The sequence below is a fragment of the Corvus brachyrhynchos genome, unplaced genomic scaffold (genome assembly GCF_000691975.1).
Source record: "Corvus brachyrhynchos isolate BGI_N302 unplaced genomic scaffold, ASM69197v1 scaffold209, whole genome shotgun sequence".
Lineage (NCBI taxonomy): Eukaryota > Metazoa > Chordata > Aves > Passeriformes > Corvidae > Corvus > Corvus brachyrhynchos.
In genome coordinates this window covers 450,057-475,125 of record NW_008246056.1, presented here as the reverse complement: position 1 = coordinate 475,125, position 25,069 = coordinate 450,057, and the positions used below count along the sequence as shown (strand labels likewise).

At 39.3% G+C, this 25,069-nt stretch overlaps 1 protein-coding gene and 1 long non-coding RNA gene across 2 annotated transcripts in view; both read right to left on the bottom strand.

Annotated features, from left to right (window-relative positions):
- Positions 1 to 6: 6 nt before the first annotated feature.
- On the bottom strand, positions 7 to 2,857 carry LOC108449515. The gene is made up of 3 exons (XR_001865677.1): positions 2,736 to 2,857; positions 2,084 to 2,329; positions 7 to 297 (listed from the first exon to the last, which is right to left on the bottom strand). It is a non-coding gene; the product is annotated as an uncharacterized LOC108449515 (long non-coding RNA).
- A 9,005-nt stretch (positions 2,858 to 11,862) lies between these two features.
- KDM7A (lysine demethylase 7A) overlaps positions 11,863 to 25,069 on the bottom strand; it is a gene marked incomplete at its 5' end in the record, with an annotated part of 38,624 nt that continues 25,417 nt past the window's right edge. The window contains 6 exons of the mRNA XM_008642422.2: positions 11,863 to 18,196; positions 18,807 to 19,083; positions 20,179 to 20,264; positions 20,609 to 20,817; positions 20,955 to 21,103; positions 23,360 to 23,457. Of these exons, the coding sequence (XP_008640644.2) occupies positions 18,102 to 18,196; positions 18,807 to 19,083; positions 20,179 to 20,264; positions 20,609 to 20,817; positions 20,955 to 21,103; positions 23,360 to 23,457 (914 nt within the window). The remainder of the gene's footprint in view (positions 18,197 to 18,806; positions 19,084 to 20,178; positions 20,265 to 20,608; positions 20,818 to 20,954; positions 21,104 to 23,359; positions 23,458 to 25,069) is intronic.

The window sequence follows — 25,069 nt, the reverse complement described above, 5'->3', positions numbered from 1 at the left end:
GAAAAGCTAAAAAATAGGCACCAGAGGACAAACCACAGGAAACCTGTCCCTTTCTGGGACAGAAAGGACTTGTTGTACAGCACATGCCGTAGACATTGGAACACAGAGGAGGGGTGTAGATTTGGCACTTGAGTGCAAACACTATGTCCCTGCCGTGCCACATCGCTGGCCACCTTAGCCTCAAATATTTTGATTATTCATCTAAGAGTACATGTTCTGAAATATGTAATTGTCAGGCTTTCCTGAAAGCTCTTCAAATGAGGAGTGCCTTGGTCCTTCTTCCCAGACAGTTTCCACCTGCAGGGAAAAACAGCCTTATCACTAAAAGCCTCATTTTCAGCTGCCACCAACTGTTTATCTCTGCAAAGCAAGCAGCCAGGGCCACTTTTCTCCCTGCTTTGCTGTAGCTTCTTCAGAGCAAGAACTTCTTGACCACGAAGGCAGCACGGACCTTGGCCAAGCTGTGTGCATGTGTACATTCCCCTTCCTTATTTTGCTTTGGAGTGAGTTGTCTTACACAGGACTAGGGGCAGCACGATACAATGCCCCCCCCTCAGGTTTTGGTGTCTCCTGAAAAGCCCAGGGCCTGTGCACACCAGCTCTGGTGTTTAATGTCTGGCTCACAAGAACGCTGAGGCAAGGGCAGGACCAGTGCGACTTTGTGGCAGTATTTTCCTTTGTTGTGTTTCCAGAGCAGCTCCTCTCTTTTGGCAGACAGGAGGGGTGGGCAGGTAAAGCTGCTTCTGAGGGAGACACTCCCTCTCAAGTGTCTCACTCCAGCTGGCAAAGGCAGGGGACACACAAGTAGGAGCAGCAGCTCTGGAAAGGGAATCAACAGGGGCAACCACAGGAAGACAGGGGAATAGGAGATTAAAACATCAGATTGAAAAGGAGCAATAAATCCCTGTTGGGGAATATAACTGGGGGGTAGAGCAGGAACAGAATGCAGCTCAGTAATGAGGCAGATGGTGTTTTCTTTGGGATCTGCAAATCCATTTGGGCTTTTTAACAGACAAAGATGTCACACTATCCAGAAACCAGCTTGATACATGACCTACCTCCCTCTGCCTTCAGTGGCAGTAGCTGCTGAAACAAGCAGCTCTGGCAGAGCCCACCTGGTCCAGCAGCACAGGCTGAGGCCAGTCTGCTCCACGGGCGAGTCCCTGCAGCACCCCTGCTCTGCTTGGGCCACAGAGACGAGGTGACAGCTGGGCTCAGTGTCACAGGCAGGGCTCCAGACATGAGGGGCCCTCTAGAACCATTAAAGGCTGAGGGCATCTAGCAAAACAACATCTTGCTACAAGGATCCTTGGAGTACTGAGACTGTGGCTCCTCCATCAGGCAGGAAGGCTCCAGCCACGTGGTTTTCATCTGTAAGAGCTGCAGAGAGCAAAGTAGAGCATTCCAGGATATGACACCCTTGGAGCAGGGATGTTTCTACCAGCCATCAGCACTCATGTTCTGGCAGTACAGAGGCATTCTTGCAAAACTCTTCCAGGGAAGGAGAGGGAGGAAAAACAGCAAGCCACAGATGCTCATATCTAGCTCCCACCCCTCAGTTCCCTGTATTTCATTAGGCAAATAATACTCAGGGTCAATAGCATCAGCCTCTTTCCTGGAAATGAAAAAACTACAGCCAACTCTCAGGTTACCAGGCTGGAGACCCGGGGGTGCAGCAGAGGTCCCTGCTCTGCAGTCAGCTTCTTGTGGTGTCTTTACACAGCAATGTTTCTGTGTCTCTCCTTTGCTGCAGTTTGGGTAACACACACATATGAAAGACAGGGCAAGAGCTCCCACCCACATACTTGGTTTCCTCATGGAAGCCTTGGCAGAAGAGCTCAGGAATAAATGGGTACCAAGTGGTGCATCAACCCTTTAAAACCCTCTCTTCCCATCAGCTGACATGGGCTCTCCTTGACTAGCAGTCAGCTCACACCATAGGTAGAGGGACAGGTACAGATCTCACCTAACAGCATTTCACAGTGTTCCTTCTGATGTAAAAGAGTCGAGACTGTGCCACATGCAACAGCTGTAGGCTGGTCTTGCATTGCCACTGTTCTTGCAACTGCACAAATATACTTACCTCTTTCTTGGCTGCACATCCATTTATGTGTTACCACGAGTTTTTCATGAACCATCAGATTTAGTTCCTGCATTTTCCCCTCTTGTAAAAGTTTTCATCATGCTGTAGGCTCAAGCTCTCTTGACTCTTCACAACCCATCTCTGGCCCTTTATTTCAGGCTGTTTGCTTACAGAGGGTCCTGTGTTTCTGGCTGGAGCTGGCATTGCACACGGTGTTAAGAAAACTCTGCAAGGTCAGGGCATTTTCTGAAAAGTAACAACAAATAGGCATGCATTGTTTAAAATGCATCTCAGACCTACAGTCACTAGAGGTGCTCTGCCTTGTCAGTCTTGCTTGCAAAGGACTGAGTACCAGCCCCTGTGCTTTGTCAAAGTGATGTTCCTGCCTTGCATGAAAAGATGCTTCAAAACACTTCTCTGTCCCAACTTCAAACAAAAACCCAACCAAACTAAAAAAATCGTGCTGCAGTCATAGAAACATCATGCAAATCCCCATGAGCTGATTTTTTTCTAGGGAGGTTCCTTACCTCTAACACTGCTGATAGAAAGTCAATATTTAACAGAACAGATGCCACAGAGATACAGTTCTGTTTCTGGAAATAAACCTGAAGGCCTTGGACAAGCCCTCACATCCCCAACATGATGAACTTACCACATGGCCCCAAGGACAGCCATAGCTGGATCTCAGAAAGCTGGCTGGGTTTATCTGCAGACTGGTGAGGAGACATGAGGGAGAATAACTCAGTAAGTTGCGGTCCTGAAAAGCTGTAGTAATTCCAGAGTCTGCATAAACATTCCTCCGCCAAAAGACATTGCAAAACCCAAGGGACAACATCAACTTTCTCCACGTACTTTCAGTTACGAAAACAAATTGCAGAGCAGAGGTCTTTCATAGTTTAAAGTAGCAATAAAGTGCCTTCAATGGTAACAATTCCTCAGCCCAGCTGAACAACACATGGCTTTCTAGAACTGTTGAGGCATGGCGTGTGTATATTTCTCTGGGATCCATTTTTTTCTTCTCTTCATTTGAATTCCCTCCAATCTTTTCATTTTAGTGACAGATAGATTGCAAGATGGATCCCAATAAAGAGCCACTTGAAGTTTTTCTTTCTCTCCTGTGACACCCAAGTAAGTATCTTTAACCACAAACTCACAGAAAAGATTGCATTGGATTTTCACCCGTCCTCCCTCGAGGAGTGGAAGTCTAAAAATTGATGACCAGTCTAAAATCCTTCTGAATATTTTACTGCATGCACAAACACCTATGGAGCAAAGTAGGCTATGGGAACTCTGTCAGGCAAGCTAGAGCAGGGGAGCTGCAGGGAAGATGAAAGAACCAAGAAAAAAGTAAAAGGTTATAAGACATTACACAGGGAAACCAGCAGGAAGATGCAGTTGCTCTGCCTTCACATGGGCATCTTCAACCACTGACAGTAACAGCCAGGACTACAATATTGGTTTTCTGATAGACAGGACTACTGAAAATTCCAAGCCTACCAGAATAGCACAAACCCCCCACAGATCTAAGCCACAAAAACTGTCACAAGCTGGTATTTCCCTCCTCTCTTCCCCAGCCTTTTTCCCAAAAAAGCTATTGAGTCAAAAAAAAACCATTTTGGTTTTTGTTTAAGGCAGTGGCTATTTTAAGTCCGAGTTACTTTGAAATAAAAATATAATTGTTTGCTCCCCCCCCCCCCCCCCCCACTGAAGGAAAGCAGTATTAAAACCCAATCTAATCTCCTTTGACACACAATGTAGGTGCAAGGAACTTGCATTTTCCCTGCAGAAGAATGCTGTGGGAAAGGCACCCCCCATACACATCTCCTGGGTTATGGGAACTGGAAGTAAACTTGAGGACCAGCTGAGAGATGCAATCAAAAGATTGGCTTTATTCTATTGTAGGAATATCCCTTTGACTGTGACCCTGCCATTTCAGTCCTGGTTTCTCTGGGGTACATCACGCCTAACATCTCCCACTGTACATCCCTGAGAGCAGAGGAAGTGCTGGCCTCCAAAGCGGTAACTGGGGTGAGTGCAGTCCTTTGTTTTTACCGGATATTTTCAGGGTAGCACAGAAAAAGCAATCACATCTGGGACCACCTCAAGGGGCTGCTGGCAAAAATCCAGAGGCTCCACAGAAGAAGCAGCAGATTGCGGATTTCGATGCCTTGGGCAGGATGTCTGTTTCCACAATGGCTGGGGAAGGAAGCAATATAAAGGGAGAAGGTCTGATAAGAGCATGGCTATGATAAAAAGACTCTGTTCAGTATTAATTTATTTCAGCAAGAAGAAAGGTACCCACAGTCACTGGGTTACATACATTAGTCTCTTGCCTCAGTGAAAAGGGAACTGGTTAGTCTTGAGACAATGTTGAATACTAAATTTTAAAACAAGTTAAAAATAGACAGAGAGCAGAATAGATGTGACAGACAGTGGGTTCTTCTCATTCATCCTGCAGTTTTGCAGAAAGTTGTTAAAATCATTTATTCATCAATTTCAATGTTGGTGGTTCTGTCCTGCTTTGTCCTGAGCAGAGGAAACTTAGCTGCAAGGTGAAGCTCTGTGCTTTGTGAAATCAAGCATCATTTCCACAATAAAAACTACCAGCCTTTAACTTACAAATTTGTTCTGCCACCCTTGGATAGCTGGGAACATTCCCATTAGTGAGCAAAGTGGCCTTACTGACTTGCCTATAAAGAGCTTTACTAAAATTTTTAAAAGCACTGTACCACGGGAACACTCCCCTCTTCTGGCTGCCAGCTGGTCTTTATGCCATCTTATGCCTTATTTTTTTACCAAGGGGAAAAAGATTTTGGAAGTAAAGTTTGAGGCCAGGATTCTCTGTTATAAACAAAGCCATCACAATGTGATGGATAATCACATTCTCTCACTTCCCAGTATCAGCCCATGGCACGTTGTCCCACCTGGCCCCGGGTTTGGATCGTTTCACCTTTTCCAGGTGCAGTTTTATTTTGTGGATTCCTGTGTCAAATGCCAGCACGACGGCTGCCCCTGCACTGTTCGGACTTGAAGTTCCCTCTGGAGAAATTCTCAAAGGCTCGGAGGCAGGAGGCTAAGGCTACGGGCTGTGTCATGAGCTCCTCCTGGTGGTCAGGAATACTGGACTAACTTCCCTGTGTTAAGAGCTTAAGGATAAAAATACAGCTTTGAATAAAAACACAGCTTTCTGACATTATTCTCTTCTATACTCAAGAAACGTGTGAAGCGGAAGCATAAAATGAGCCACATATCCTGGGAGTGATGTAAAGGCTTTCATTCCTCACTGCTTGCAGATGTGGCTAAAGGGAATGAACACATCCTTATCCCATTTAAGGCTTTTTTCATAAAAATCACAAAGTTTCACATCTTATTCCTAGCAGAAGAAATAATTTCATTTTCTGTGCTTTCCAGTCTTGTATAACCCACAGCCAAGGAAATACATCCTTCCTAAATATTTATGTCTGTTGAAGCATTCTTCATGCTGAGTCTGCAGGGCAGCAAGGATTGGAATGGAATGGATAGAATGGGAAATTCTGTTCTACTCAAATAGCATGGGTAAAAATACTACAGAAAGTTAAATTATAACTAATCCTGGCTCAAGGTGTTAACTAAATCTCTTTTTTAGGCACTGTACAAGCATCCAGCACCCAACAGCTGCCATCCCAGAAAGGATACATCACAAAGGACAAGCAGTAACCCCCAAGTGAAACAACAGGGAGGAAAGAAAACAATATAAGAGTTTTTGCAAAGACTGCCACTAGCAATGGTCTCCACTCCCTTTCTGGCTGTCCATTAGAATATGACATTATAGCACTGCAGAACACCTTCTGACTTCTTTATAAAGATATTTAAATATATGAATATGTGAATACATGTATAAATGAATTTATATTATTTTATTATACACACTCCACCAGCCAGGTTGTAGAAACATAATCTTGGCACCACATCTGCCTTTGCTCAGAACCTTGCCGTCAATAACTGACTTGATCTACTGGGAAATTTCAGAAAGAGGCATCAGGCAGTTTCTTAAGGGTGTGCTAGTAGAAATTGTTGTTAATCCTGTCCATTTTCTGTACACACCCAAGATGCCTCACATCAGAGCTATTAAACCCAGCAGCTTGCATTAGAAAGGCTCCTTTTAGAAATGTTTTGTCCAGGACATCCTTCTGATGACTTGGCACAGAATTATTCAACAGCTGACCTGAGTAACATCAGAGAGTTCATTTTTCCCCACAATCTTCAGCATACTTTCCTTTTTTTTTCATTTGCTGCTTCTACATGAACACTGTCCCTTATTCCACACAGGAAGTGCAAACTATGGGCTTCCAAAACCTAGATTTTGCTCAGGTGCTGTCATAGAGAAAGAGAGAGAAGTGGATTACACCATGGATCAGAGGCACAGCCTGGCCCTGTGTCCAACTGCATTCCTGTGTAGACAGTATTTACCTCAGAAGTCAATCCCTACCTGTGGGAAAAACATGAAGTAATTAAGTAAGCTGCATACACATGGACACAAATATGCACCTTTTCTTCTGCACACCTCTAAGATACCTTGCAAAATAAAAGTGATGCAGGTTCTATGTTTGAAAGTGATCTAAAAGTCCCTTGCCACAACATCTCCAAGAGAGAAAAACCTCTTTTTCTAAATTTTACTGTTACACTTTTTTAACTTCCCAAGTATTGATGTTCTTGATGATGATCTTGATGGTGTTGATTTGAAAGTTCTTTGGGCTGTTGAGTTTTACCAGCTGTTCACAGGTGTGCCAACCTTTGGGCTCACATTATTTAGCATCTTAGAATATCAATAGCATTTGAGGAGACAGGAAAATCAGCTAGCAAGAGTTGCATTCAGAAACATCCCCAAAGATTTGGAATATTTGAAAAATGCAGAAAGGAAGGCCGGAGATGTCTTAGTACATATGAGAATCACATCAGAGAAAAGGACTCAGTACTTCAATGCAGAAACACTGCAAAGCATAGCCAAACAAATTAAGTGGAGAAGAAGTAAAAATCATCATAGAGCTCTAAAATGCTCACAGAGATTCTGTAGCCTCCAGCTACAAAAACTAAAAATCTATAGAAATAATGCATTTAAGATTTATTAGATTTTTGACTTTTAACTTGTATCAAACTTGGTTGCAACAGTAGACTAGTCAAAACATGAAAAGTTAAATAGACAAAAAAAAAAAAAATTAAGTCAGGAAATATCCTCCAATTCAGATCCTTTGCAAAACCAGCCAGAATCATTATAGCCCAATCTTCTTCAAGCAGAGGGATCCAGAGTTTTTAAATAATTCTCCACAAGAGATGTTTGGATTAGATGTTTTTATACAAAAACGAAATGTGTCTGTTCAACCTCCTTCCATCCCGTTACCGCAGTGACAGAAATCCTGATGATTCAGTGCTGCTCACACGGCTTTCCAGGCAAAGCTGCTACATTACTATGTGACTCAAACATTGGACAAAGCTACATTCCACTCAGTTTCAAAGTAACAAACGGAGAATGAAACATACCAAAATGGCAATCGTTTAGAAAGAACTTTTCCAAAATTGCCAAATTGAGAGGTTCCCTCCATATTATGCCAGTAGTGTAAGTGAAAAATTTGTTTGGAAAAGCAAGGCTTTAGTAACACTTCAAAATGCTCAAAACCCAAGCTGACCCCAGAGGTTGCATTTATAAGAAAGCTCACACCATTCCAGGTAGCAGCTGTTATTTTTTGTCACGTTTATCACAGGAATATGCTTAACCTCTCCAGACCTGACATCCGTACAAAGGACAAGAGGAGGCCACGGAAGGAAGGGAATACCAAAACCCCTTCCCCATCGGGCCACTGTCCCCAGCGGGCAGTGGCTGGGGATGGGAGCCATCCTCTCAGATGACCCTGGTGAGACTGGTCAGGCCTCAGCCTGGCTGTTGCTTATGCCCACACACAGGGGAACACAGGGATGTCTTTCAGGATTCCACCCTTTCCATGCTCTGCACACCACAGGGGCTGCCAGGGCTGGAATACTCTGCTGACTTTGGATTACTCTGACCCCTTCCCTCACCAGTACATCCCTGAGGCCCTCAACACATTAGCAAAACAAAGGTTAACATTCAGCATCACAATCCAAAGCCTTCCCCTACAATGAATTCCTGCATAGGAGAAACCAACTCCCAGGCAGCAGAGAGGGTCATCTTGCCTCCCTCCCACAACAGGCTAGGAGGCAGCAAGATCACTTTTCTCCACAAAAGCACTAGGAGGTCTGGATCATCCTAAGTCTTGGCCACGGATCCCAAAAGAGCAAACCGCAGCATCACTTGGAAACCCTTAGAAGAACATATTTAAAGATATGTCACTACATCAGCTGAGGCATTAATACTAACCTCATCAGAATTGTCATATGCATGTTCAGTATATGAGCTGGTTAGAAATAAAGGGTAGACAAGGTGTGCAAATCTAAGCAGATTCTTCCCTAAAAAAAAACCCAAACAAACAGTGGTGCTTCCAGCAGAAACGAGCCCTATTTTGGCCCTGATACTTGCAGTGATTCCTATCACCTTAGTTGAAGTATTTCAGGTATTAAGCCTATTCAGCTCAACTCCTTCATGCAGGTGAGAGTGAAAAAATCTAGTATTCCTGTAGCTAATTCATAAAAAATCACTTCATTTTATACATATGACTTCCTTTCTATTCTCTACCACTCTGTACATTTTGATCTGATTAGTCAACATGACATCTTTAAGACATCAAGTTATACCACAACCTGTGCTCTAGTGCTTCAGCTAATGACTGGAGGTATGGGCTCCACAGAATGTTTAACAGATCAGTGATTTCTTTTTTGTGTTGTTCCCAATCTTTCAGTCCTTTTCAGTGAACCACAACAGGGTGGGACAGAACAGTAACTCCGCTTTTTCTTCAAGCCACGAGCTGTAAAATACAGCAAGAGTTCGCATCAGTGAGGAAAAAAAATACAGAAATGGCTAAATGTCCTGACCGAGTGGAAAAGAATTTAAGTACTTTAAGAGTATTGACAGCACTATTTTGGTGTCTATTGAAATGTATAATAAAAGGATTAGCAAAGACATTCCTTTAATCATAGCTAATATTACTGGAGTTTGGTAGCTGCCATTTTATACCATTCAAAATTCTTTGAGATTAGAGGCAACAGAAAATGAATAGCAACACTACTGAAAGCAGTCTATAAGCTACGAGGGCATAGCAGTGGCCCTGTATTGAGAGTGCATAAGGTTTGTAGGGAGGAAGTGTCCTACATCAGAACCATGAGTGTTACACAGGAATTCCCACTCTCCAAATACTTCAGTTGTTCCAGTACAGATCACTTCCCCTTACAAACCTCATTCATAAGGAAACTGGGATGTTTAACATGAAGTATCTTTCAGGGTTCTGTACAAACTGAACTTCCTAAAGTGAAATCCTCTTAATAGTGGAGAAAATGCATTAACAGAACCAGTGTCTAAAGTAACTTCCTGTAGCACCAGAAGAGGCAGGTTATACAGTGTTTTTGAGTTTTCCCAAAGCATGTCACCAATTCCTCTTTTCTGAGCTGCTGCAAAAGCTTGAGGGAAAAGGGATCCTTCACATGCAATGTCCCATTTAATGCTTGGTCTCCCTCCCCAGACTGCAACAATTCAGCATCACTTGTGGTGCTTAATGACAGGCACAGCTCTCCAGCAGTCTTTGCAATATCATCAACTCAATTCACAGTAGTGGACTGCACAGCTCATAGATTTGTCTTCTCCCCACTCCCAGGAGACCTGGGCTGAATATGAACAGACTTGGAAGCAAAATGGTTCCCCTCAAGGAGGAACTTCATCTGACCAATCACTTCTGACATTACTTTTAGGACAGCTGGCATGGCAAATACACTTTGAATATTCTCCTTCCAGAGGTGCAATGCTTTAACACATGGGAACAGGTCTGTCCAGTAACCACAACATGATGGAATTTAAAACCCTTTCTACAAGGGCTGGTTGAGCACAGGAAATTTTTTACTAGGCCAGAACTATTCAAAGACCTTTTGTAAAAAAGTAAAAAATCCTTTGTAACTAGGAATCAGCTTAAGAATGAAGCACAAGATCTAGTGTCTTCTTCGAACTATTACTAGGCTGAAATTGCTGCTGCCAAGTTAAACCAAATTTTCCATAGCCTACATCCTATTTTAGGAGAGCAGAGTAGCAGTTTCTAGAGTTTTGCTGGCTTTTAGCTTAACCAGAACAAAAAGCCAACTTGTATCTTTATGACTTACCACCAAGGTGTATGATTCATGGGCACATGTTTCTTCCAGATAGATACTACATTCTCCGAGTATGGATGGGAACTTTACTCACACTCATTGCAGCAAAAATTTCTTACAAGAAATAAACTTTGGGGCGAAGCATCACAAACAAGCAGATTCTTTGTATACTGTTTTTTTTTTAGTTGACTTATATGTTCCAAAGTAGAATATTTTTTCCAAGACCAAAGCAAATACAGCAGAAGCAGTACAGATAAATAGATCTATTAAGCCAAACACAATTCTTCAAAAATTTGCAGTAGTTATTCTAAAGACTGAATATAATTGGCTTTAGAGAAATCAGGCCTTAGTCTAGACAAAGCAAACTGTGCTATTAGCCAGCTGTTAGGTGGAATACTGAGCTCTGGCGATGACAGATTTTATTCACTGGCTTGATCACCAGCTGTTTTTTCTGCAGGTAAAAACTTCAGTCACTACCATTGTAGAAACCAATGTGTCTAACAATCCTGGCTGTATCAGAAGGAGTAACAATAACATTCTGGTTTTACAGTTGCAGTCCTCATTAACTCTTGGCTTGGGACAGCTGACATTACTTACCAGCACTAAAAAGTGTAATTTCAAGAGCTCCCAGGACAAATACTTGTATACAAAGAAAAAACTAAGTTGCTACAGAAACTAACACTCAGCATGATTGACTTCACCATATTCATGCTATTAGTCAGGTTTCCATCATCAATCTGATGTTCCACCTAAACAAAATGAACTAGAAAAGGTTTGGTTGAACATGCTAACTAATGAGCTGCCACCACAAAAGCCTCACAATTTAAGCAAGTCAGGACAAACCCTCTAGAGAGAGCTGAACTTCACTAAATGTACAGAAATTAAAAGCCAGTCTGTAGGCACTTTACAAGGGGGTACTTTATCTCAAACACAGCAGAATACTGTTAATTAAAAACCAAAATCAGTAACTTTAGTCTTCAGATACCAAGAAGGGTATCTTGTTCATTCCCTGACTTTAGAAATTCAATTCTTTTGCTGGATTTGGTAGCTTTGAAATCTTTAAAATCCATCTGTCCCTTAGGAAAGAACAATCCAGGTAATTATTTCTCCATCCTCTGGAAACAGAAAAGCAGAAGACCAGAAACTCTGACTTTTAATGAAAATATGGCTCCAGCTGCTGAAGGCTATCCAGTAGCATTTAAAGCAGCACTTGAGACATTTCATGTTTTCCAGTGTATTATTGTATTATCCACTGTCACAGAAAAAAACCTCTGAAGTGTCACTGGCAAAAAACAGAAGGCCAAATAGTAAAGTTGCTTTTGTAGGTTTTTATATGGGTATTAAACTCGTACCTGTGGCCCACTGAGGAGCTCTCTGAAGTCTATCACTAAGACCAACACATTACTACGAGCAGCGAGTTGAATGTGACAAATCCAGATGAGAGTTTGATGAAAATGCATAGGTTGTAGCAGTGCTCTTCCATCACAGTGATTCATACCTTTTCAAAATATGCAGTTGCTCTGACAGACAAACAGCTCTTTCAGATCTTTGGCAAATCTTGGGCTAACCAAATTTAAAATCAGTTTTAAGACATTAATTGAAAAGATGTAAAGACATGTCAAACTACAACGGGAACAGATTTCTGGATGTATAAATACTTCATCTTCAACCCCTGTATTTGACTCATGATTTTTCCTCATGATTTCTTACTCCACTCAAATGAAATTTGTTTTTGAAACAGCACAGAAGGTTCTGCTCCCGAAATCTATAACACTATCATGTTTTAAACTTCAGGCCACAGAACTTCCCAGTTTGTTGTGGTTTTTTTAAACTGTTCCATTAAGCAGTACAGGGTTTGATGAGGTTGGCATTCTTGTTCTTTGTCTGTAAAGCACCTGGCACAATTCAGTCAATGAACAGATCTCCGAGTTGTTTTAGTCAACCATAAATTCTCTGTAAACTGGAAGTCAGGCTAAGAAGCAAACCTGAACAGCTGAAGAGGATGCTCGTATCAAACCCCTTTTGCCACCTGGTTCTTCCAATGCCATTGGTGCATCATTTATCTCAAGCTCCCAGAAATGACCCCCAGCACAGCTCTGCAGCAGGTCAGTGGTGCAGAAGAAAAGGCATTACACCAAGCTGCAGTGCGGGGCAGCAATGCTTTCATCTCCCCTAGTAAAGCACCCACATGCAAACACTGCACTGCCACAGGGTCACAATAGGGTGCACTGGCAGCTGCAAAACACATGATGATGTCTGGAGGGAAAAATCAGCAGGGAAGCCCTCCAGGACAAAAGCAAGTATGACTAAGCGTATGTAAGTGTGAAAGAGAAAGCTCTTCTTCCAGAAACTGCACACACTTTCAAGGAAAAAAGAAAAAACCAAAACAACCAATAAATCAAGAGATGAGTCAGCCATCAGTAGCATGAAACAAACCCCAACAAAAACCAAGAGCAGGAATACAAAAATACCATTTGACACCCTTCTTACAGATCTAGATCTGATAATACGATGAATCACAAACACTGCCATCTCCTTTTTATATTAGGATTCAAAAAGAATATACACATCTTCACAAAATGCATTTAGTTGCCATATAATATACCTGGATTGAAATGAAACTTGCACTTCGAAAAAAAATTTTTTAAAAATTGGCATGAGAATATTCCCTCACATTTCTCCACAAAATTTCTTCTTTGAAATGTGACAAGCAAAGGGCACAGAGATTGGACCTAGAAAAGCATTTTTCTCCTGACGATATTCTGTACATTTTACTGTATTTACACTGAAGTAAATGAGCAGAAGTCTGAAGAAATTAAACACTTTCGAGTGCTAAAATCAAAACATAAGCATACAATTTTTTAATTTCAGTATTTTAAAGTACAGAAAGTGGAAACTATGAATATCAAATACAAATTTAAACAAAGCCACTTGTCCTCCCCCTAGAATAATCAATGTGAACTACTTATAGAAACTTACAAATTTAAAGTAAAATCAAAACAAAATAAATACTGTACATACACTTTCCCTGCCTGCAGGCAAAAGAGGATGGGAAATACTGTTATGAATTGAAAAAAATGCTCTTAAAGCTGCAGCATCCCATTTCCCAGCCAAATACTTAACACAGTAGTGCGTTTCTGTAAAAAGGAAGACACACATACACCGACCCCTACTGAGCAGACAAGCTAATATTTTCAGAAACATTAAGAAGGAAAGATAGAAATTAGACTATGAGAGTAGAAAAAGGAGGAAAAGACAAAATGGGCCAGCAAAACATTACTACAAAACTAGTAAATATAGCCAAGAACTAGCCCCCTTTTTTTTTCAAATTCCACGTTCGTTTTTTTTTTCTAAAAAAAAGTTTCACCAAAGCATTGGCAGCAATAGACATTTCCCAGCAGAAGTGACAACACGTATCAATATAATCTCTTAAAGTGATCCCTTTCATTCCCTTCCCACAGCATGAAACTCTTATGGCTTAATTTATATTAAAAGTAGAAAAAGTCTTTTTCTTCCAAACAGAAATGCAGCCTATGAAGAACATGCATTTCCTTATCAGTGCTACTTTTATTTCCCATCCACTGTATGACTTTTCATTCATACTCTCCCACTAAGAGGGTTACCAGGGTGTTTTTTTTGTTGGGTTTATTTTTTGGAAAAATGGATGTTGCAGCTTTGCATCTTGTTTAACAATAAACAGTAAGGCCCTTGGTTCCATTTGTATTTCTTCTGTCAAAGAGTAGCACTGGGCTCACTCAGCCCCAGAACTACAAACAGCTTCTAATGGTCTGGAAGTATTCTGTGAATGACACTCTGGAAAGACACAAGACTTGGGGGTCATGGTGGGAGTGTGGGCATGTGGAGCCTAAAGAGGGCACTAGTCACCGGGTCATTCACTGGGTCATAGTTTCAGTTCTGCTTAGTCTCCACAGCTACCAAAGAGGGGGTAGGCAAGATTCTCACCAGCTCTGGCTTTGAAATCCTGCAAAAATTTTTCACACTTAAAATTTATGGCCTTGTGAATGAAGGTAGCTTATGCCTTAGAGCAAAGCCCAGGGAAAGCTGAAGCATCTAAAATGTGATCATGACACTGTGCTCTCTTACATCTCTACCAAAGGTAACACAAGCACTTCAACCACCAAAAAAAAAAAAAAAAAAAATCAAAACCCCAAAACCCCCCATGTGATCAGAAAACAACAATTTTAACTCTCAACATCTAACCCTTCCAAAATTCTCTTTAAGAATGAATTCATGTAGAGTATTATAGGTTGCATAGGTAATCTACCTCAGAGGTCAACAAAGGCTACCCTGTAGCCAGGGTTTATTAGCAAGTATAGTAGGAGAAGAAAAGGGAAAGTTGCTGGAAGAGTCTTTGATATAGTTTCTGGGTGGTCTTTCCATTTTCGTGTTTGTTTCTTTTTTTGCAATTGTAAGAACGTGAGAACTTAAGGGAGTGGGAAAACCCCTGCAATATTTCATTTCCTACTGTTCTGTCTACAAAAAAATTTTAAAAACAATAAAATTGAGTTTTATGCCAAATCCGAGTTCTTTGACTTTTCAAAAAAGATTATCCTTGAAAACGAGTTACCAGAGCAGGCATAATCTGCTGTTGTCCAGCCAGTGTTCCCTGCTCCCTCCCTCTTCCACCCCAAGTGAGACAGCAAGGAAAAAAACTGGGCTTCTTCTCTCCAGTACAACAACACAAGGTTCAGTCCATCTACAGAAAGATTGGTGCAGAAGTGATTTCAGCTAGAACACAATAAATATATCTCACATACAAGTACACAAAACAAGTGAGGTCACCACATCCTCTTCATGAGCTACCAGGAGATTTCTTTTTTCCCCCCTTTGTTGTTTTTATTTTTTTTTTTTTTAAATACTGCTCAACATGGCAATTTCTTTTAAATTACTTGTTCTGAGTTGGAACATCAGATTTAACTTCTGCTGGAAGCATGGATATTTGAAGAAAATGGGAATGAACCTCTGCTTGTTGACAGCCTATGAAGAGAGTATTACATAAATTCATGACAGTGGAGAGCCACTTGGGAAAAAAAAAGGTAGAAAACAGAGTAAAAGAAAGGATAAAACCAAGAAAAAATAATATATATGGGTCCAGCCATATCTCTGTTTCAACAGTAAGATACAGATAAATAGTGTGGATGGTCAGAAAAGAGACTCTGAATAAGCCAGTCACATGTACAAGAAAGCATACTCAGTATTTTAAAATTCCTTACTCCAGATTCTATTCTGGCATACTTTTACTTCAGACAAAAATCTGTCTTTAAGGAGAGAGAACTCATTCTTCATTCTGCTCCGAATCTGACTGCTGCCCTACCCTGGAGTTTTCCATCATTAGAAATTGTCCAGCCAGCAGGAAGGAAACAGTTTGGTTCAATATACTAAAGCTAAAACAGTTCCAAAGCCTGGCAGGAATTAAACCACTTGCTCAAGTTTAAACAAAAAGAAAATTTATACAGGTATATAATTTTAACTAATACTGACAACATCATTTATTTATTCGACTTAACTTTGGTGAGAACATGTTAGAAGATAGTTAAAATATTCTCTTTCAACTATTTCCATCTAGAAAACATAGCACCTGAGAACAGCAAGTCCTTATAGTCATCTTCAGCACCTGTAGAGTACTTCTTAGCTTATCTTCTGCTTTTTAGAAATCCTTAACTACCTCCATTCCCAATATTCTAAAGGTTGATAACTTGTGTTAAATTAAAAAAAAAAATTAAAAGACTAAAAACTTGCTTTTGTGGAACATTAATTAGCAAACGAAAAAAAAAGTTTAAAAATTCACCCATACAAGTCACAAAACAAGTCAAGTCATTATAAAGTAAAAGTAGGGCTGTAAAAAATACTCCCAAATTATAATTTTCAAGCTCCAGATGAAGTAAAGCTATGAAAGCTACCTGACTTTTTTGCAGTAGCACTATACTCTGATGTTTCTCTGCTTAGAAACAGGGTAACATAGCTGTAACTGGTTCTGACCCTGCAGCAATAAAGAACACCGGACATCAGAACTACCTCCACAAATTTCTAAAGGCATTCGTAATCTAGCCTAAATAAAAATAACTCTGCACAAATATTCTGGAAAATAAAACTGACTTTGTTTTTAAACCACAAGAGAAAATTATTCCAGTATAGAATATGGAGGAAGGAAAAACTGTTGTGGAAAATTAAATCCATTTCATGACTTGGACAGCTATGCAGGAATATTTTTACTCTTACCAATCAAAAAAAAAAAAAAAAAAAACCAAACCCCAACCAACCAACCAACAATATTGTGACTAGCATATTAATGTTTACATTTTGGCTGGACCCTGCAAAATGCCCTTTTTCCAGAATCAAGTAAAAGTATTCCCCTTTCCGCCTTCATCCCCGTCCCTCAAAAGTTAAATATTTAATTTTATATTACAGAAAAATACAAATTTTAAATCAAAATTATTTACAGCAATTCAGAATTGGCATTTGCTATCAGCTCTGTGTGAAGCCTGACACAAATGATCATTCTGATACCAGTAAGCTACTTAAAGGCTTATATATATATGGACCAGTTAAGACTTCTAATTTGCTGTCTCACCCAGCTTTGAAAGCAACACACGTTCTCCTGCTCTCATGACTCTTCAATAAAATGTGTTTAACGTACAATAACAACACTTTAATGCTTCTTCCATGCTACATTAAGTAAAATGCCAAATCTTAGGACTGCAACGTATAGCTCATGAGTTATTTGAGAGCAACTGTTCTGAAGAAACATCTTAACTGATGCCCCCGTTCCTCCAAAAGATATATTGGGTCTTCCTCCTTTCTACCAACTCTTAAATAACTTGTACAAATACAAATTTCAGGGAGTCTTTTTACAGAAGAAAATCATCACAGATGGATCATCAGGAGGAAAATATGCACTCAGATTTGGAGGAAAGAGGTGCTGCTTAAAACAAGTTAGAGCCTGGACTGACATAAAAAAATTCTTCTGTCTTTAGCAGTCCCTTCTAGTCCATTAAATAAATAAATCTGATATTAAAAAGGACAGGTCAAAAAATAATCAAGCTGGCAGAGAATATGCAACTTGCAAGTCAACAGAAGCCCAGCCAATAGCTTACAAAAAGCAGGAAAAAAAATAAGATTCCTTATGCCTTAATTTAAAAAATAATTAATAAAGCATCTCACCCCTATTTAAGACTATAACCTGAATATCAAATTTATGAGTCCAGACTGATCACAATGAATGTGGCTCTCCACTGCACCAAACACACATTATCAAAACAATTTAAAACTTTCACATTATTAAATCTAAATTAATAACCCCCCACAGAAAAAAGTCTTCCAAATAAATAGTTTCTTAAATGAATTTTAAAGTTGTGAAAAATCTATCAGAAATAAATTATTGATAAACCACCTTCATCATCTTCCCCTCATTAATTTAGGTCAGAAACTACCAGCAACAAATGATATTCAAGCCCTGATGAGAGACTATTTCTCACAGTCCGTGTCTCTCTGAAGATTTCCCCATTCCCATATGGTTATTGCTGAGCAGGTGTGGCACAGTGAAAATGCAGCATTGGGTTGGTTTTTTTTGTGTGGTTTTTTTTTTTCTTTGTTTTTTTTTTTCTCTTTTTTCTTTCTTTCTTTTGTTCATCAGGCAGTGTTTTCTATGGTACATGCAAGTCTGCTTCAAGCAGAGGAATAACAGTAGCTCCAGGCTCTGTTGCCCTCAATACTGGTCTGTGTAGGAAAGACAGCAGTAGTAGAAGTAGCAGCTACATTAAACAAAGAAGCGTGCATGGCCATTCCGGTTCAGCTTCAGGATCTTCCCAAGGCGCTGTTTAGCAGTTGCCATTCCTTTCTTTGGACGTTTGCCTGAAAAACCCAAGCAAGGACTTCAGTCAGGAATTCAGAATGAATTTTAATCATTGCAGAACAACAGCGAAACCCAGCTTCCAAGCTGAAGCAGGCAAAATTTTCACCGGAATCAGTTTGAAAAGCAAATAGGGAATCAGAATAGTTTAAAAAAAAAAAAAAACAAACAGGAACTGTTTTCCCTAAACTCTGACTAGAATTATCATAAATTAAATGAGTATATTATTTACAAATATTTCCAGTCTATGAAGGGCAGTGGGTGTAATAGGGGAGAACCTAAACTGAGCTTCCTGAATTTTACTCAAGTTATTCCCTTGAGTAAATGATAGAATATAAACTAGAAACTAAGAACTAGATAGTATGCTCATGAGACTGTTTCTGAAGTGTTAAAACTTTTAAACCTTCATCTCAATAAGCAAATCTGATTTAGGCCAGTTAGATCTCTCTTAATTCCACCTCCCCATATTCTATGCCAAAATTTGAGTGTCCACAGCACGCTCATTTCGTATTTTTCCTCAAGGTCTAATCCTGTCCTTTACTCAGTTTCTGCGTTTAGTCTTTTCCTTTCCTCCCCGCACCACTTGGGCAAGGGGATGGAGATAAGCATTACCTTTTGTTGCCTGGTTGCTGATAGGGGGTGGATTTGATGCTGGCCTCTTTGTTGGGTGCAGTGGTACAGACAGGGACGTTTCACCATAGGGCCTGTCAGGGCTAAGGCTGCCATCACTCAGCTGACATTCTCCTTGCATTAGGCTGGAGTCTCGTGTATATTTGCCATGCTGAAAACTCAAGCTGTTGTTGTGGACTATGCTTCTGTTTTCCTGAACCTTAAGATTGGCTTCTGATGCACCCTCCTTCTTGATAGATTTGTGAGTTTTATTTGCATCCTAGTATGGAAATGAGAAGAAAAAATGTACAAGTTAGTGGCTTCTGGCGACGGGTTCACCCCAATTTCTCCGATTATACTACTGTGTCTTTGAAACAGGTGTTTCGGTTCCACCAGTATCTGACCATTTTATGAGTCCATCATTTCTTTCAGTATAGATACCTCTTAAAGATAGCATACAACATAGTCTCTGCAAGCTTTTCCATATGCACCTAAGGGCAATTCTACAGTTTAAGTACACATACTAATGTACTCAATTTCTCTATGTTTTGTTTGCAGCTTTCAGTGACCAAAACAAATGCAATTGTTCTTGATTAAACCAGCCACTGTAACAAGCCACATCATAACCACTGACTACTTTAATAGGTAATTTGTTTTCAATATTCAGCTGATGAGAGAACAAATGCTAAATTGGGAATTACAAACTGGAAAGGAGTACCATGTAGTCAGATATTCCTAGGAAGCAAACACTTCTGCACAAAGCATGCAGTTAAAAAACACTGCTATTTAAAGGTTGTAATTTTGCAACTTCAGTTGTTCTATTGAATTAATTATTCTAATACAGACAAGTTCAGAAATACTAGAAAAGTTCAGAGTGTAAGACACACACAATTTTTCACTCCTTGCTGGATTCCAGCTGGACATCAGAAGACAAAAATATTCCTACCTAGCTGTTGAAAGCTATCAGTTTGGCAGTACCAATTTCCTAAGCAAGTATCTTTACTATACATACTATCAACATGTTCCACTTGTTCTGATGTTCTGGCTGGGAGTAACAACGAATAAACAACAAACTGCTTCCCCAGTTAGAATGAATATAAATCCACACTTTTTTAATGCAGTATTTTTTATTTTTCAAGATACTGCCCTGAACACCTAAATATTAGGCACCACGAGAGAAGAGAATTTGAAAGGCAAAAATTCAAAACAACAACAGTGAAAAAATGCATGACAAAAATAATCCAGTTACTAGAACCAGAAGTATCTGTCACACACACAGTGTATAAAGACCTGTCCACCATGCCTTTTGTACTTAAAATTTCATGATCTTTTCTCCTATAAAAATGTGTTCAGTATGTTTTAAGTATTGCTTTACCTGAGGGGTAATCCTTGAAGCTTCGTTCAGGTGTCTAGTCCATGCTGAAGTTCCCAAGTCTCCTTCCTCCTCCTTCACAGACCTAGCTAAAGAGAAGTACAACAAGCTTAAATTTTAATACTTTCAATCTTGCCACAACTTTCTCATTCTTGTAAGGATGCCACAAAACTTTTAGATGGAAATATTTAGAAGGGGTGTTCTGATGACAAGCTAAGTTTGCCCCAGTTTTCAAAAGTAATATTTACTTTTTTATAGAAAAAAAATCCACAACAAAGCAAAACCAAAGAGCACATCTTTTTAAATGTCAGTCTGATTTATTTAAAAGCTACTAATCTAATAACTACAAATCTAAAAATGTAGCTGTGAGTGATTATTCTGAGCACTGTGTCCAAGAGCAGGGAGCAGCAGTGTCATTAGTTCAGATACCTACCACATTCTATGGTTTTGTGGCTCTGAGATGTCTTTATGTCTTTATGCCGACTCCTGGGGTAGCTTCTGTGTTCCTGAAGAGAGGTTCTTTTATTTGTGCAGTCTGTGCTTTGAGTATGACCTGGTAAACATGTAGTATAGTGCAATCCTGCCATAGAAAGCATGCCCTGAATAGCTTCTTCTTCTGTACTTGTCGAGGTAGGACATTCCCTAGGAAAACCAAAGGAGTAGTAAGCAGTTCAAAACAGAACCTATGAAGGACTGATTTTTACATTGCTATAAAGTAAAACCATAAATACATGCTAAAAGGTCTAACAGTTTATAAAAAATGCCCACCATATACTTACTTTTTACTGGGAGTTTCATTTCTGGATGGCTTCTGGGTATTTTGACAAAGGTCTCTTGTGACCTTAGATTCCTCTTTGAAATTTGATGTTACTTCCTGCTTCTCTTCTTCACCTGAGCTTTCTGACTCCTCTGTGGAGGAATCCTTCTGCTGAAACAAGAGGAAACAGAATGGTCACCAGACCTCCTAAGTGGAGACTCTATCTTAATTTATGCTAAGTGAAGAATTCAAAAGCTTTGAGGTCCAACTTTTTCTATATTTATATAAATATAAATATTCTTATAGTATCCAGAATGCAGTTAATCTGAATATAGTGGTTGAGATGCTATACATCCCAATTTTGTAATGCTGATAAGTACATGTTCCACAATATAGAAAGCATCTCCAAAATCCATTTCTTACAAACCACCACACATTACACCATACACAAATCACTGCATTCTCTTTAATGAGAGCATTAATTATTCTTATCTTCAATATCCAAGTACAGGGAAAAACCACAGAAGTATGGTTCCAAGCAGCAGACAGAATTGATGCCTATTATATACAACAGGACACATTCTGCCCCAGAAAACTGCTTCTGGTTCCTGCTCTCACAAAATGTAACTTTCAACAGCACCATCTCTGATGAATGACAGATGCTCTCAGGTAAATCCAGAACACAGCAGGAACAGAGACACAACAGCTGTTGCCTCTCTTACAGAGGCACAGCCTCATTTCATGAATGAAAGAGCTTTTCAGCTCCTGCTGAGATTACAGCTTGTATGGGCAGGAGCTTCTCAAAGGTGGAGCAACCATATGTGACTCAATATGCCTTTACACGAAGCAAGGGCTACAGTACATATGTTCCATCTTGGTAATTCAGACTAATCTATTTTCAACAAGTACAGAGAACATCACAATTTTTTTTTCAAGCCAAGGAATATATGTGACACTCAGCAGAAGTGTTGAAAACAGAAGAGCAGAACATGGAGCAGTCCTAGTCCTTAAAGACTGACATCACTATCCTCATCATCAAAACAGAACTGGAATGAATGAAGTGCATTTCATCACCAAGAGGCATTTTTATACAATAGTTTCATTCACATGAGCAGCTTCCTAATCTTTGACCCTTAGAAAGAGACACAAATGGGCAATTAAATTATAACTATAATTCAGTGTTAGTAAAAAAGGTATTCTTTTCTTAAGATCATCTTCAGTATAATATAAAAACGTTAAAAGGATTTACAGGTGCTACCAAGAGAATTAGTTTTGGATATGTCATTACAAAAGACAAATTTAAACATGCAGAAAAGTTATTCCATTAGATACTATTAGAAATTAAAAAGCAGGAGAATATGGAAAGAACTAAGAGAGTAAGTATAGCATAAATATAAAACATTCTCCTGTGAAGATGAAATATATCACCTCTGAGTAACTACTGATTCTGTCTTAGAAAAGGAAGCCTTGTGAGCCAAAATTGCTAGCAATATAGTTTAGGAAACCAGAAGGTTCCTATCACTTATTCCAACATCTAGATTAGGTAATGATGAAAGACATCAAGTAAAAAAAAAAAAAAAAAAACACAATCTCAACCACCATGGAAAGAGGAGGAACTTAAAGACTTCTTGTAAAGTCTTATAATAGGCTGACAACTGAAATAAAGATCAAGGCACTAGCCTTCCAGAAGCACAAAACAAAAATGTGAGGTAATCACTTCACCTTACTGCTAACCAATAAAAATTTAAATTACTAAGTACAAACCCAATTTGCAATGAAAATTAATGAAATGAAAAAATACTTATTTATAGATATATACACATTTCTAAATTCTAGAAGTTGTATTAAAATATATTTGTAAATCTCTATACATATGTGTGCATTCATATTTTGTTTAGTTCTGAAGAAATCACCACAATTTAGACCCTCAAATTCCCAAATGAGAACTCCCATCTATTTCCAATAGTCTAAAATACCTGAATAGGATTTAGCCACTTCAGGTTGTTTATAAAACTGAATACCTGTAAGATTGTTTCTAAATGAATGCTCTAAAATGAAACTGTGTGGGAGATAATCATAATTCGAATGATAAAATTTAGACTTGTTATTAAAGAAATAAATAAAGCAATTAGGATCTGACTTTTCTCAGACTTTGCTTGCTCCAGAGCAGGGCTCATCCTCTGCCAACCCCACCCCAATGACAATGAAATCATAAAACTTGGCTCAGGTTAGCATATCTTATCATCTTTTTTCTCAACACTAGAATAAATTAAGAATGAAGCAGAACATTGTTTGAGATATTAATCTGAACAAGAATACTTTGTCATTGCTGCTTTAACACAAACTTTGACCAGATAAATGTGAAGGACGTGAGCAAAATTACATTTAATTGCATCATTAATTTCTGTGGCTTTTTTCTAGATGTACCTGTGTAGTGCAATCAGGCTCAGATTCTTCTGAATCAGAAATATCAGAGTACTCTGAGGATCCGTTCCTGAGTTCTGATTTCACACTTTCAAAGAACACTGCAGAGAGAAGAATTAAAATACAAGACACAAGATTTACTACGTTAATAACAATTATTTTTGAAGCAAAAACCAAGAAACACATATTTAGTTTTTAACAGTCTGTAAACAAAGGCAAATGCACACACTGATCTGGTTCACAAGTTTGCTTAGAACTACAGTGAGTTGTCTAATAGACTCCTCAAGCAACTGAGCAGATAAAGACAGGAAGAGAAATCAGATGCAACAGGAGCTTGTGTTTCTTCTCTCCCACAGAGCACCTACTCCAGAGGTGGCACCTTGGGCAGTTCTGCTTTTGTGTACAGGCTGGAGTCAGAGCAGATCTCAACAGCTTGTACCCTTAAAAGACAGCATTTGTCCCAAAGAACCACAAGCAGGAAACACATTTCTAAGTGTTTGGATTCCAAGGCTCAAGGCCAGTGAGCTGTATGTATACCTGTGTCACAGCTGCTGGCAAAAATCTGGATTAAGTACAAATTCCTTAAAGATGACAATCTGCAGCCTAGGTAGCACAAGTTTTTTGGAGAAAAGCAAGGTAGAATAAAAAAATTATGACTGTGTGTCAAGGAAATAGGGGATAAAGAAAGAAACATGACTTTTAAAGGATTAGTAGTTTCATACAAAACTATGCTGAATGTAAAGCTACACAGATCAGAAATTAACTCTGGAATGAAGACAAGTAAAATTGAAATGTTGGTTTGTTTTCAGCATAGTTTTATATGAAACCACATAAACAGAACACAATTCTTCCTAACCATAATTATGCAAGAATAAAGGATGTACCTGTAACCATATATACAGTGCAATTCTAGTACAGGTTTGCTCCTATTGAAGACTGTGGCAAACATCACAATTAGGCACCAAATATATTTTAAGGGATATTATTGATTTCCAAACACTACACAGTGGTAATTATTTTTAGAGTCAGAAGAAAGCTAAGAATGAGACTTATTATCAGAAAGTGAGTGAATTGAACAGCTGGGACCAGAAGCTAGAGAAGACTATAACTAAAGATAGTATTAGAAAGAACCACAAGGAATATCCAAGCACATTAAATGAGCAACACCACTGTATAGGAAATTAAGCTAGATAAATTATTGCTCAACATACAACAATAAAATTAATATTTTTAACTACTGCAGCTCAAACCAACCTGAGGGATTTCTGATGATAACTCATGCCTTTGGCTCATTTCAAAAAGGCAAACAAGATTCTAGGATAAGCAATAGCACGAACAATACAGAAAATATAATTTCAGAGATCAAAAGAATTTTCCTTTAGACTACTGTCTTTTCCAAGAAAATCTATGGCTCTGTATGCCTTCAGAGACCAGGAGGAATACTCCTGAAATTGGGTGAGTGAGAGTAGTCATTATCTGTGAGATCAGGCTAAGACACTGTGAATTTAGAAAAATCTCAAATCACCTTCTCTTCATCCACACAAAGCACCTTGCTCAATTAAGGACAGCACTTGATCTTTGTCTCTCTGATACCTCTGGGTCACCATTTAAAACCATCATCTTGGCATGACACACAAAGCTAGATAGAGCTTGATCTGTTTAAAGGCATCTGTCTGTGGACATTCCTCTTGGCCTCAATCCCAGAGAGAACAA